This window comes from Ovis aries, chromosome 2, assembly GCF_016772045.2.
Source record: "Ovis aries strain OAR_USU_Benz2616 breed Rambouillet chromosome 2, ARS-UI_Ramb_v3.0, whole genome shotgun sequence".
Lineage (NCBI taxonomy): Eukaryota > Metazoa > Chordata > Mammalia > Artiodactyla > Bovidae > Ovis > Ovis aries.
In genome coordinates, this window is record NC_056055.1 from 204,027,230 (window position 1) to 204,041,998 (window position 14,769).

At 37.9% G+C, this 14,769-nt stretch overlaps 1 protein-coding gene across 19 annotated transcripts in view; it reads right to left on the reverse strand.

Moving 5' to 3' along the window:
* Positions 1 to 14,769, reverse strand: part of ALS2 (alsin Rho guanine nucleotide exchange factor ALS2) — a 59,910-nt gene that overhangs the window by 12,894 nt on the left and 32,247 nt on the right. For 18 of the 19 annotated variants that reach the window (XM_060410257.1, XM_060410250.1, XM_012142668.4 and 15 more), the window contains 13 exons: positions 14,226 to 14,406; positions 12,408 to 12,473; positions 8,854 to 9,016; positions 7,291 to 7,422; positions 6,539 to 6,667; positions 6,111 to 6,181; positions 5,653 to 5,719; positions 5,115 to 5,317; positions 4,929 to 4,994; positions 3,832 to 3,930; positions 2,896 to 3,060; positions 1,231 to 1,342; positions 872 to 949 (listed from right to left, as the gene is read on the reverse strand). In XM_060410257.1, coding sequence (XP_060266240.1) covers positions 872 to 949; positions 1,231 to 1,342; positions 2,896 to 3,060; positions 3,832 to 3,930; positions 4,929 to 4,994; positions 5,115 to 5,317; positions 5,653 to 5,719; positions 6,111 to 6,181; positions 6,539 to 6,667; positions 7,291 to 7,422; positions 8,854 to 9,016; positions 12,408 to 12,473; positions 14,226 to 14,406 — 1,532 coding nt within the window. Of the gene's footprint in view, positions 1 to 871; positions 950 to 1,230; positions 1,343 to 2,895; positions 3,061 to 3,831; positions 3,931 to 4,928; positions 4,995 to 5,114; positions 5,318 to 5,652; positions 5,720 to 6,110; positions 6,182 to 6,538; positions 6,668 to 7,290; positions 7,423 to 8,853; positions 9,017 to 12,407; positions 12,474 to 14,122; positions 14,407 to 14,769 lie in introns of those variants that run through there. The other variant, XR_006058811.2, reaches the window with a different exon arrangement.

Below are 14,769 nucleotides of genomic sequence, written 5' to 3' on the forward strand. Positions count from 1 at the left end.
CATGCTGTACACCTGAAACTAACACAATATTATAGATCAATCATATTTCAATTTAAAAAAAGAAGAAAAGAAGTTGTAGTTAACTTCACTATACACGGTAGCCTAAAGTTGAAAACAGTCTGAAGTTGAAAATAATCCAATGCCCATCAACTGGTGAAAGGACAAACGAAATGTGGTTTTGGGATGCTATTCAGCAATAAAAAGCAATAAAAAGGAATAAAGTATTGCACATGCCACAATATGTAAAAATCTCACAAACATGCTAAGTGTGAGAAGCCACACAAAAGAAAACCCTTGTTGCATGATTCCAACTACATGAAAGGACCTGAAAGGGCAAATCTATAAAGTTCATCAGAGGTTATCTGGGACTGGAAGTAGAACAAGGGAATGACTATAACTGGGCAGGAGACGGTGATAGAAATGATCTCAAACTGGATCATGGTAAGAGATCAGTCCTGGGAATTCACTGGAAGGACTGATGTTGAAGCTGAAACTCCAATACTTTGGCCACCTGATGCGAGAGCTGACTCATTGGAAAAGACCCTGATGCTGGGAAAGATTGAGGGCAGGAGAAGGGGACAACAGAGGATGAGACAGTTGGATGGCATCACCGACTCAACGGACATGGGTTTGGGTGGACTTGGTGATGGACAGGGAGGCCTGGCGTGCTGTGGCTCATGGGTCACAAAGAATAGGACACAATTGAGCGACTGAACTGAACTGAACTGAATGGTTGTACAACTCTGCATATGTACTAAAAAGTCGCTAAAATGCACACTTGAAACAGGTAAATTTTATTGGAGGTTAGCTTTTTAAAGATCAAGAAAAAAATCAGTAGAAGATTATTAAGAGAGAGAAAGAAGTTTCCAACCTTTCCACTGAGGGTCCAGTCATCTGAAAATTCCCCTTCATAGATAGTATCATCTTCAGACAGTAAAACCCCATTTCCCTATGTGAAGAAACAAAACGAAAATCACAGTACATAAAACATAGGGCAACTTAGGGTAACACATAACTTAGGGTATCTGTAGCCACATCCTCCAAAGCCTTACATAATCTTAAAAAAAGAGAGATAAGAAAAATCGTATTAGGGAAGGTGGAACATTAATAAAAAGATGACTTAAAAATTAGGTAGGAAAAAAAAAAAAAAAGAAAAAACAAACAAACAAAAAAAATTAGGTAGGAGTTTTAAAAAGTCAACTGTAACTATATGCAAAACATTCCACTCACCATCATTTTATTAAGATGGAAGTTGCCTTCATAGTATAAACCAAACTGGGTAACTACTACACCATTGCCTTGGCATACATCATCTTGCCACAGTCCCATATACTTCTCCCCTCTGCAGAGAAATAGAAAAAAAAATTAAAAATAGAAATTAAAAAAAAGACATGAAATTAAAAAATCAATGATGATAAGGATGAGGTAGGGAAAAAACAAGGATCACATGGAAGATACCAAGCATCACCCCGAGGTTAGTATCTGTCCCATTTCACTAATTAAAGTGTTAACGCTATCTCCTCCAACATGGGAGAATGTGACTGCAAAACACATCCCACTCTGAGCACTATCCTCTCAGGAACTGGTGGCTCAGATGATAAAGAATCCGCCTGCAATGCGGGAGATCTGGGTTCAAACCCTGGGTTGGGAAGATCCCTTGGAGAAGGAATGGCTACCCACTCCTGTATTCTGGCCTGGAGAATTCCACAGACAGAGGAGCATGGTGGGCTACAGTCCATGGGGTTGTAAAGAGTCGGACACAACTGAGTGATTAACACACACATACTAGCAGACATAGATCTGTATATACTTTCAGGGCTTCCTTGATAATTTTAAAATATTTAATTAATGCCAGAATTCAACTCGGAACAATGTCACTCAAGAGGTGAACGTAAACCTATGCACAATTTTTCTCATCCAAAGTTTATTGACTTAAATGGGGTTTATCAAAAAAGAAGTCTCATTCTTCCACCTACTCAAACTCAGAGAAATCTTACTAATCTCCACTAAAAAAATCAAATGAGTACAAACTACCTGTTAAATAACCATGGATTTTAGTAACTAAAGCAAACAATTTTCAATCCCACATTAGGACAATAACATGTGCGTGCTAAGTTGCTTCAGTCGTGTCCAACTCTGTGGGACCCTGTGGACTATAGCTCACCAGGCTCCTCTGTCCATGGAATTCTCCAGACAAGAATACTGGAGTGGATTGCCATGCCCTCCTCCAGGGGACCTTCCCAACCCAGAGATCAAACCCACGTCTCTTACATCTCCGGCACTTGAAGGCGGGTTCTTTACCACCAGCAACACCTGGGAAGCCCCCACAATAACATGCGGGGGAGATTATATATTCAGTCTAGAAGCAAATCAGGCCAAACCAAATACAGAGGCAAAAGAACTATATTCCTCCCCAAAGTTTAGTTCATTGAATTTAACCAAGTTTGATTCCTGGATGGCTGGCATGGTAACAAGTCAGAGGCTTGACAGGAACAACTACACAGAAAAGTGTTTAGATCCTATTTCATAATCCCAAAAGGGAATTTCCACTGATCTTCCTAACTTTTTATTCCTATTATCTACTGACCATATTAAAGGTTTCTCTTTGTAGAATAGTCATAGATTTGGTGGCCCCTTTGAGACACGAAAAGCTTTGTATAGGTGAAGCTTTAAGGAAAATCATACCAATGTTAATTCTGAATGATTCAGATCTTATACAGAAGGAACCTGTTGTCTGGTTCACTACTGAATGAATCATACCTGACAACTCTGTTTTCTTACTAAAAATGTTCTCCAATTAATACACGTAGCCTTCATAAAATCATCTTTATTTAGAGACGAATAGGAACCTTATCCTCTCAACTAAACTGTGAGAGTAGGAGCAGAATACTGTACCTCGTGATATCATCAAAGACACCGTATCCTGCTTTCTTATCCATTACCCACTGGCCAATGAACATACTGGGAGAAGAGGAAGTCAGCTTTCCGCTTCGCAGGAGACCATGACCGTGACGCATATTATCTTGAAAACAGCCTTCAAACACTTCGCCAGAGGCATAACTGTGGTTAGAAAGAATGGATAGAGATCACAAGCATACTGAATTCTGATGCTCATTTTTACAAAGTTTAGGAAATTCAAAATTACACTCATGTCTGTATTTGTAGCTGTATTTGTAGCTGTATTTGTTTATTTATATGACTATTTTTCACCAATCAAAAATCTCATTTTTGAATGACTAAGTTTAAAAAGTTGAAGATGTTATGGGGGGAATTTTATGCTAACATGGAGGAAAATGTGTCCCTTATGGGAAAATGAAATAACGAGTGATCTCTGGAAGAATGACAGGTTTTATCCATACTAGAGCTATGCAATAAATATTACATAAATTCACAAGCAAGATATCTAGGAGATTCTATGAGAAAGTTATGGTTTACAATGATTCTACAGTTTTAAGAACTAAATAATAAGCTAATATCTTCATCCTGTGATAGATGAGAGGCTGATATTTCAAAGAAGAGTCAACAGATTTTCAGTCATTAAGGATAATTAAAATTTACTGCTTGCAAACAGAAAATTCAGGTTTACATGATTTTTCTTTTAAATTTATTTTTAATTGGAAGATAATGGCTTCATGATATTGTACTGGCTTCTGCCATACAACAATGTAAACCAGCCCTAAGTATGCATATGTGCCCTCCCTCTTGAACCTCTTTCCCACCTCCCACCCCATCCCACCCCTCTAGGGTGTCATAGAGTACTGCTGTGAGCTCCCTGTGTTAAACAGCCACTTCTCGTTAGGAAACAGTCAGCAACCTTTCCAATGCTATTACCTATAGACTCCTTGACCACACATTTTTCCTTCTTTCCAATGGCCCACATAATGGTCTTCTTTGTTCAGTGCTTTGTTTGGGATTCTATATTCTCCATATCTGCCAAGGAAAATAAAAACATTTTAAGATGCATATATGACATACTCACTTTTGGTATGAATATGTTGGTAAATATAACAAGAACAGAGAAAAGATCTACCTAGAAGAGTAAATGGGTTATTGGTTTATGTGGTTTTCTATTACCTAAGCTATTTGGCAAGTCTTAGAGGAATGGGACATCAACATCATTACAGAGTAATTAGGTGTTTTATCCCAAGTCCAATGAAAAACAGAAAATCTGTGTCCTAGGCCTATTTTTGCCCCTAGTTAGCAGCATCACTTTGGGTAAGTCTAGGTACCCAGCTCCCTCATCTGTGCAACAAGACAGGTAAATCAAGAGTATCTCAAGTCTCTTCTCATTCTGAAATTCTATGAAATAGAGATTAAAAGACATCAAAATTTATATTTTCACACACACAAAAATCACCTACCCAATTTATATAATAATCTTTTTATATAGTAAAATAAATTAGTTCTAACATGAAACAAACACTTCACTGCCATACATTTATCATGTAAACACATTTATAGTGTTAGAAAACATGACTTGTTTATATAAAAATAACATCATTTGAACATCATTAAGATAAATATCATTTAGAAGATTTCCCCTTCAACAGATCATAGAAATTAAAGATGAATTAAAAGTACTGAAGGGAAAATTTCTCTATGTCCTTTGTGTAAAGAGGGCACTTGATCTCAACAGTCTCAACATCAACATTACCCAAGGTTCTCAGTCCTTACAACTGAGAAATGGATAGAAAAAAGCAGTCCTATGTCAATAGAAGCTGTGTAAATTAAGGTCATCAACTGTTAAAGCAAATGATTCATTTTAGGTAAAACAAGGCTGCAGCCTGGATTCCTAGCTCTCTTCATGTTCATACCTGTGCATGATAAGTCCTAATCCATTTCCAAAAACATAAAATTCTACTGTCTTGACAATAACTGTGAGCACAAAATAACACACTTTAACACACTTATGTTCACAATGTCCTTACCCATCTTCCAAGCCATTCCTGAACATGCCAGAATACATCTTTCCATCTGGCCACTTCAAAACCCCTCTGGAAATACATAAGCAAAGAACAATATGTGTCAACTAAAGTTTCTGGTAATCAGTACTTTTTCAGTAGTTAGACTACCATCCTGACTCCAGACATAAATGAAATCATGAACATGCTAACCTGCCATGAGGCTTCCCTGAAAGCCAGCGTCCATCATAGGTTGCATCCTTTAGGCGAGGATCCTTGTAGAAAGTGTATTTGGCACTGCGTGAAATTGGCGGTTCCTGCCTCTGAATACTGCTGCCACTTCCATAAGGTGGAAGATCAGACAACCCCCTCAAAGCCTGATCCACAGCTTGGCTTATAGCCCGGAGCCACTTTGTCTAAGAGCAAAAAGTACATGCCAGTAAGCTTAAGGCAACAACTCATCAAGCATTGCTTTAAATCTTGATAGCTTTCCTTAGTGTGGAAATTTCACCTGACTCCTAACACTCTCTTTATTGAGTAACACTGATTGGCTCTTAAAATTCACTGCTTTATGTTTTAAACTGTTACATTAAAACAACAACAAAAATCTATTAATTCTGGTTTAAAGAAGATTTTTCAGACACAATTATGGATCATTAAGCAAGCAAGAACGATTTGTGTTTCTTCCTCACTACCGTAAGAGACAGAAACAGCCAGGCCAAAGACAGAAAGAAAATACCATAAGACTAACCTTTTCCTGGGGTGTTGATGAAATGAGAGTGAACTGCTCCTCGGGTGTAGTTATCTTTAGGCCATTCCTAAAATGTGCACAAGGATAAAGGCCAGTAGGTATGACAACCTGTCATTATAACATCAATCCTCAAATATGAAAAGCAACTTTTATTTCAAGAGGATCAGAAGTCAATTAGATGTAAATGCAGTCTTGCCCTGGGTTTGGTTCCCACAGTGGGAAAAGGACAGAGTTTCTTTGCTCTGGGTTAAACAATGGGGATGTCAGCAGTGGAGAAGCCCTTCCAACACACATCATATTGGCTCTTCATGATCTTCCCACTAGGCCACTTACTATCTATGTGTTGGGATGGTGAGCACTCTTGTACACAATAGGGAGGCCTCTTGAGCTTTCATCTGTCTAAGGAAGCAACCTGGGTAAGTAACACAAGAAGGGAACGAGGTAGGGGGGACACTTACACACCACCAGCTTCTTCAGAAAGTGGCTCAGCCCACAGTGTGGCCAAAGGGAAAACATGGTGTGTGGAGAACTGAAACAAAGAATATGGAGACACGTCTGAGAAAGCCCATGTGGGCCCTGAAATTGCTGCTGCAGAACCCCTTTCAAGTGGTTAAGTCCACCTCAACAACATCCCCATAACACAGCTAACCCCAGTGGTCTCACCATGTTTGCGGCTATGGACCCCTTCACGCTCATTTTCAATTTGGAAACTAAAAGAGCTCCTGGAAGTCTAGCCTGTGCCACCAAGCAAGCTAAACATTCTCTTTCACTCAAGTGTTTCAGTAAAATCACAACAGTTTGTAAAATAACCTGATGGTACGATTAATTAAATACTCATAGTACTGCCCCTTCCATGGCCTCTTTTGAGGTGAGGAATCTAGCCTACCTGGGCATGGACTAGGGCATCATTAAAGAGAATGAACCAGTTCACAGAAAACCTCCCAGCATGCTGCAGGGACAGGGCCCGGTTGCTGCTCTCACACAGCAGCCGACGCTCGGGCTTCCGCAAGGAATCCTGGGATTGAAAACAAATACAAAATCAAAGTATCAAAATTATTTTATGTAAGGAGAAAAAGAAAAAAAAGATACAAATCACATTTAGGAGAATTTGTTGGTCACAGCTTAACTTGGTGTTAATAAACTTAAATTCAGATGGGACCCAAACATTTCATAAAAGCAGAGCTCAAAGGAAAATAAAGAAGACAGGAAAGTGGCTCAGTTGGTAAATCTGCCTGCTATGCAGGAAACCCAAGTTCAATCCCTGGGTCAGGAAGATCATCCTCTAGAGAAGGAAATGGCAACCCACTCCAGTAATCTTGCCTGGAGAATTTCACAGACAGAGGAGGCAGGTAAGCTACAGTCATGGGATTGCAAAGAGCTGGACATGACTGTGTGACTAACTTTCACTTTCACTTTCAGGAACAAACTAAAGAAGAGACATATTCAGAAAAGATTCCCAGAGATGAGGGAAGGTGCTGATACTCAGACCCCCCACCATGGCTGTGATCCTTAGATAACCCTTAGAAAAGGGGTCACTACAGCACCATTACTGTAAACAAGTGAGGAGTCAAGAAGATTATGGCAGCTATTACAGCTATGCTTGCTGTTTTGGGGGTAACGACCATTGGCATGGTTTACCGTCATTTTTCCAGGAAAGGTCTTCCAGAAACTCAGTGTGTATTCTGCTTCCTTCCTTTTCCTGCCGAGATGGAGAGCAAGTGACTCGTAACAAGAGCTGGAATCCTGCAGCTTCTGGTATTCTGGAGATGCCTAGAGATCAATAATTAAGGGGGAGAACAGACATATAACAACAGTCCAGAATTTGTAGACTCACTGTGGCTTAGATATGTAGTAATAAATTTAGGGAAGGAAGCCAGCCTAAGAAAAGACATGGTACACTAAAGGGAACTAAGAAAAAAGAAGACTGTCTCCAGAAAATTCTACCACATACAGGAACCACATACAGGCACATACGGAATAGGGGAAGAACTCAAGAGGGAAAAGAAACAAACACTGGCAGTTACCAGTAAGGAGAAAAGCAGAGAACTCAGGATAGGAGAGGAATTATCAATGGTTTTGGTCTCAGGATCCCTCTATTTCGCTTCTGTGGGCTCTATCTCTTGATATATACCACACCGGAAAATAAAGTTTAAAAAATTTTAAATCTTTATTAATTCAAATATAACAATTTTTAATGAAAATCAAAAATTTCAAAACAAAAAAATGTTTCATATGAAAAGTGGCACTGTTCCACATTTTTTCAAATCTTTTTATTATGTGAGTTAAAAGATGACAGCCAGATTTTCATATCTGCCACTGCATCTAATCTGTTGAGACTGTTTAGTTCAAACAAATGAAGAAAATCTTGCTTTATACAGTTGGAAATATAGCTGATATCAGATCAGTTCAGGGTAACACCAAAACCAGACAAAAGAAAAGACCTACAAGACCACGATAGGATCAAACATAAAAAGGCCACATAAATTCCTAGATCATTCTGAAGACAAGATCGGTCCTAAATAAGGACCTCAAGATATAAAAAATTCTAAACTATAAGAAACCTTAGAATCATTATGGCTTCTCTAGAGCCCTTCAGAATGGAAACTAAAACAACACAGTTCAGCATAATTTCAGAAGTGACTGTCTTAGGACCAGCTTTAATATACACTCATATCCTAGAGTGATGCTAATTTTCTAGGACTCCATCTAACTAATTTTATACAGAAAGTGATCTAGTTACCATTTGAGAAAATCCTGTAACACTGCTGATTTTTCACAGCATATGTCAAAGTGACCCAAATACCTGGCATTAAATCTACCATGAATCCAGGCCAGGTGCTAATGCCACACTGACTTAGAAGGGTGTGTCATTACAAGCAGGGTTTTAAACAACTCTGTTTAACTTGTAACTTGTACTCAGTATGTACTCAAAAGTTGGACAACTACTGAATGAGTAGCAAAACTGGGTCTCAGCTTTAGACTGACATAAAATGAATAAAATTAATCTTGTCAAGGCCCTGAAAGGAAATTGAATCCATAGCAAAGAACACTAGATAAACCTACAGTCATATTTTCTTCTTTCATTTCCCTGAAGAAAAATAAATTTAGTGGAGTCCTAGATCTTGGGGTAGAATAATTCAAACAAAAAACTATGATCCTTGGCTTCCCAAGTGTCCACAAGAGGTATATATGTGAGCTTACCACTTCAAAACAAGTAGCAAGTTTTAGCAAAACTTTTGCATAACTATGGAGTCGTCTGATTGGCAAGAAAAACAGAGTATTCAAAATTTCCATCAACTGGGTGTTTTCATCATCCACTTCTGATAAATCTTGCAACAGTTCCTGGTTTTTATTTAGGAAATCACTGAAGGGTAGAGAAAACAAGGGATTCAGTTAATCATTTTGATATTGACAATATGCATGATATTAAACAGAAGTATTTCACCACATACTACTTTCTTCAAAATATACATTTTTAGGTGCTTATGAAAGAAAGTAACAGATGATTAATACAATGAAATAAACATGATATAATTAAAACAATTTCCCTGCCTATAAATATGGGATTTTTGAGTATGAAAAGTAGTAAATGGTAACAACAGTAACACTGTAATAGATATGGTGCATCACAGACTTGTGCCTAAAGTTCTAGGAAATACATCATATATCCCACAGTTACAGGGAATAACTGCAGACAAGCTGACACAGTTACCTGTTAATTTCCAAGTAGGAAGTCACAGCAATAAGTGGCAAAACCAAATGTTCTAAATACTTGTGCTAAGCATAAATACTAGAAGAAAAACAAAGTTCTATGCTCTAACAAGACTGGCATGGAATACTAAATACTGCTAATTTCTTTTTTTTTCAATTTGTGATCATCTAGTAAGAGTTTATTACAAAGGCATATTAAAAGGTATATATACCAGTACTACAATTAACAGCGAACAGTAAAGCAAATTATATGTGTGGATTTTAAAGCTGAGATCATTGAAAAAACATTTCAAACTGAAACCAGTATTTACTTTTTATACTCAATTATGAAGTGAAGTCATTCAGTCGTGTCTGACTTTTTGCGACCCCATGGACTATACAGTCCATGGAATTCTCCAGGCCAGAATACTGGAGTGGGTAGCCTTTCCTTTCTCCAGGGGATCTTCCCAACCCAGGGATCAAACCCAGGTCTCCTGCATTACAGGCAGATTCTTTACCAGCGGGACCACAAGGTAAGCCCATATTCAACTGTATGTATGTATATATATATATATAAGTTCAGGCTTCCCAGGCAGCATTAGGGATAAAAAACCCTCTTGCCAATACAGTAGACTAAAAAGACATGGGTTTGATCTCTGGATCGGGAAGATCCCCTGGAATAGGAAATGGCAACCCGCTCTAGTATTCTTGCCTGGAAAATTCCATGGACAGAGGAGCCTGGCGGGTTATAGCCCATGGGGCCACAAAGAGTTGGAAATGACTGAGCAACTGAGCACACACATACATGATTAAAATTTGCAGTAAAATTTTAAGGCTGATCAGTAACCCATTGATATTATCCACACCACACTAAAACACAAAGATCTGTAAAGAAGTAAGAGGGCTTCCTTTTGGCTCAGCTGGTAAAGAATCTGCCTGCAATGCAGGAGACCTGGGTTCGATTCCTGGGTTGGGAAGATCCCCTGGAGAAGGGAAAGGCAGCTCAGACGGTAAAGCGTCTGCCTACAATGCGGGAGGCTGGGTTCAATCCCTGGGTTGGGAAGATCCCCTGGAGAAGGAAATGTCAACCCACTCCAGTACCCTTGCCTGGAAAATCTCATGGACAGAGGAGCCCGGTAGGCTACAGTCCATGGGGTCACAAAGAGTCGGACACGACTGAGTGACTTCACTTTCACCCACTCCAGTATTCTGGCCTGGAGAACTGCATGGACTGTATAGTCCACGAGTCAGTGGAACAGAATAATAATCATTATCTGTTCACTTTCATGCATTGGAGAAGGAAATGGCAACCCACTCCAGTGTTCTTGCCTGGAGAATTCCAGGGACGGGGGAGCCTGGTGGGCTGCCGTCTATGGGGTCGCACAGAGTCAGATACAACTGAAGTGACTTAGCAGCAGCAGCAGCCACTTAATGAACAATAATTATGTGCCAAGTACTGCCCTCACTGCTTTGTAAGCACGACACTATAACTTTTAGCTACAAGGCTTCAAAAACAAAACAATGTCACACAAGGCTATAAAACAAAAATAAGTAATTTTATAATCCCTTAGAGAACTATGGAATAAAGAGATGTTTAACTCAGAAATTATAAAATATTATCTTGGAAAGATGGAGAAATATGTAATAATTTCCAGGAACCCCTAAGTTCAATGGCAGAAAGTGGACTGCTATATAATGTAATTAACAGATCTTGGAGTGTGCTGCAGGGAACATGGCCCAGATTTTTGTTTATATTTGGCTTGTTGGATGGTCCTACTTACTCCTCCATGTTCTGCTGGGGAAATTCACTTAACCCTACATAAGTATTCTGCTTTGACCAGCTCCTGAGAGATGGAGATGGTACATGGTGAACACACAATCCCTCTGCCCACGTTTCTCCTGGATGCCCAGTACTAGTCCAGGAACATTCCAACTCTTGTGAACCCTATTATTTTTCTGAACTCACTGAAGTACTTGCCTATAAATTTTCCCAAAAGGAGCCCTAGTATGCTCTCAGAAAACCTCAACTACTCTGTTTAGCATATTTTCTCTTGGGAGTTTTTAATCCAATAGTGGCAATACTGCTCTTTCTTTATATGGCTAGGTTTGCACTTGTTACCCAAAAAATAAATATATTAAAGGTAGAAACAACCCAAGTGTCTGTCAACAGATGAATGGACAATCAAAATGTGGTATATTCCTAAAATGGAATATTATTCAGATACAATGAGATGAAATTTTGATATATGGTATCACATGGATGGACTTTGAAAAATCATGCTTAGGGAGATAAGCCAGACACAGAAAGACAATTACTGTATGATTCCACTTATGTGAGGTATCCAGAGCAGGGAAATTCAGAGAGACAGGAAATAGAATAGAGGTTACCAGGGGCTAGTGGAGGAGGGGGAGTCATTTTTAATGGGTACAGAATTTTTGTTGGGGATGATAAAAAGTTTGGGGTGTAGAAAGCGGCTTATACAACATGTGAATGTACCTGATGCCACAGAAACTGTACCCTTAGGAATGGTTAAAATGATAAATAGTATGTATAGTATGTATATTAGTATGTATAGTACAATATTTTAAAAAAAAACTTTATGAAGATCAAACTACCAGGCTAGTCTGAGGTGAATGTCTAAGTGATAAGCCAGCTGAGTGAGGAAAACGTGGGCAGGGTCACTACCGGCCTGTGGGCCCACTAGTATGTTCTAGGGATTCTCAAATGGTTCTTTTTTAATGAATATCTTAAAATTCTGATCTTCTAAACAGAAGTTTAAAAAGAAGTTATTACTGCCTTTAACTATGTAAAACCATGGGATTCATGAACCACCACTTTGGAAAGGCTGCCCAAATCCAAATTTAACATCTGCTGCCACGGCTCAGAGTCACCCAGAGTTCGTTAATTGCTTTCTATCCATCCATGCTCTAGCAAGAGGCTTTCACTTATGTTATTGTGAACTCGACTCTGAAATACTAGCTCTTCTTAGGCACTCAAAAACACAGACTGCTATAAAACATGTTCTTTGGTTGTCAGAATAACTGGAAACTATGTATTTGCTTACATGGCAGGTTTAGCAAGAAGCTGGAATCCTCCCATAACCAGGAAATTTGTAATAGATGTGCAATACCTTGAGCAAAAAAGAAAATACACAGATATTAGTGTAAAAGTAAATTTGCTCTTCAGAGTTTTGAACAAGCATCTGGAATAAACACTTCTTGGTATCTCATGAGTGAGTTTCACTTCAGAACTTTGTGACGTTAATAATCATGAACTACATAGGGCATATTATATGATCATCACAACAATCAGGAGTAAAAGGCCATTTTAGGAAAGATGTTAATAGGAATTTTTTAAAAACACTTTAAGCTATGCAGCAGATACTCGAAGTATCTTTATTAGGTATGTTATTTGGTAATTTAACAAATGTGAGAAAATACGATTTAAGTTGTTGGATTTAAAAAAAAAATTCTCTAATCTTCACTTTAAGTTTTCCAATTAAGTCTTCAGAAATAAACAATAGGAAAGGTAAGAATATATGTTTAAAAGAGCTTAAGCGAAGAAGCGTTAGAAAGTGTTGGTAAAGTACTGATCTACAGTTAAAGAGGAAGTCGTGGCATACTGCTTCGCACCACATACATTTCTTCCACACTCCTGGGCTGGCAAATAAAATCAACTGACTTTGACAAAGAAGGCAAATTCCTACTAAAAACATCCTAAAGTATTGAACACTTAAAAATAGTTACAATAGAAATTTTATGTTATGTGTATTTTACCACAATTATAAATAGTTTTTAAAATTCATACACAAATCAAGTTTTTTACCTGCCCAGTCTATATGAATACATTTTAAAAACCCAAGAAATCAAAATAAAAGCATTTCCAAGCATAAGTCCTGAAGTATTACAGCAGAAAAAGAGAAATACCTATAAGATCTATGCAAGTGAAAACAGAAAAATTAATACTAGTAAAAGCTGAAACCTTCACACATACAAAAATCTAGTTTAAAAAAGTAAATTCATATCAAATTATGATACTTTTTATGTCTGAAAGATGAGTTAAAGACTCTAGTGAGGGTATTTCCTCCCAGACAACAGTCAACAGCTTCAAATATATTCAGTTTTGCTTAGAACTAAAATCACATAATCCATCTGCACATTTATGCCTAAGTCTGTAAGGAAATACACTAAGATTATTAACAATGGCTGTTTCTGATAGTAGGATTATGAGTGACTTTAAAATCAATACTTCAGATCAACAGCATAACCTAATACACATTAAAGTAACACTTAAATTATGCCTCACATCACAATGCCAAAATGAAAAAGAAAATGCAAAATGCAAAAGAAAAAGTGAGAAATACTGGATATTTCAAATACAGTTGGGATATTTTACTTGAAAAACATGAGAAGAACCTTGTATCACTATCCTAGGTTTTATTACAATAGATCTTTACTTTTAAACCCTCCTTTACACAACAGTGAAAAGCAGGCATTGGAAGAGCTCCATATTTACAATCATTAGTTGATCTTAATCTGTTTACTTACTTCTTCAAATTTTAGTACAATTTAAGTACAAAATTGTTCTCTAAAGAGCCATCTTTATTATAGTACATTTTCTAAATTTAGAATACTATCATTCTGCTAGAATGCAGAAGGAAATTTGAGAATGCGTTATTTCTTTTTAAAATTTTCCCCTCTTAGAGCAAACTAAACTTTTAGCGACGTGGAGCTATATAGTTGTCTTAAGATTAAAGCACTGCTTTGCAATTTCTATTACCTTATAGAACTCTCCCTAATCTAGTCTCTTCTGATTAAGGAGCTGTTCTCCTTGGCAGAATAACCCTGCAGAGACTGAACATGACACGGTACTGGATACTTGCTCTGTATAACTATCCAAGAAGAGACTTGCATGCTTCAGGATGACCAAACTCCTAGCTTCCTTTATCCCCTGAAGGAAGCTGCTCAGTGAGGTTCCATGCTGACCAATTAGGTAACACAGCTTGCTGAATCGGCTTGCCACCTCCTGCAACAGCTGGACTGTATTTGCAGTGCCCAGATTTTCTGGAACAAAACGATGATGATGATGATAACATAACCTAAAGACTCATTATATAAATACTTTCTTATGATCAAGATTATGAATTTTCCTTTACTAAAAATTCTTAATTTGTTGAAATGGACTCTCAACTATGGAACCCAAATAATTTATGGAACCCAAATAATCACAGTGCTTAAAATGCAGAGATCAGTGTCCAGTCATTTCAAGAACTTGTTAAAAACACATTCATGAGACCCCTACAGATTCTGACTCAGCAGACCAGAGTTTAGACACCAGAATGGATATTGTTTTTAAAGCACTTTCCAGGTAATTCTGAAGACCAGCCATTATTTGATAACCACTGTGCAAATTCAACTCTCTTCTCA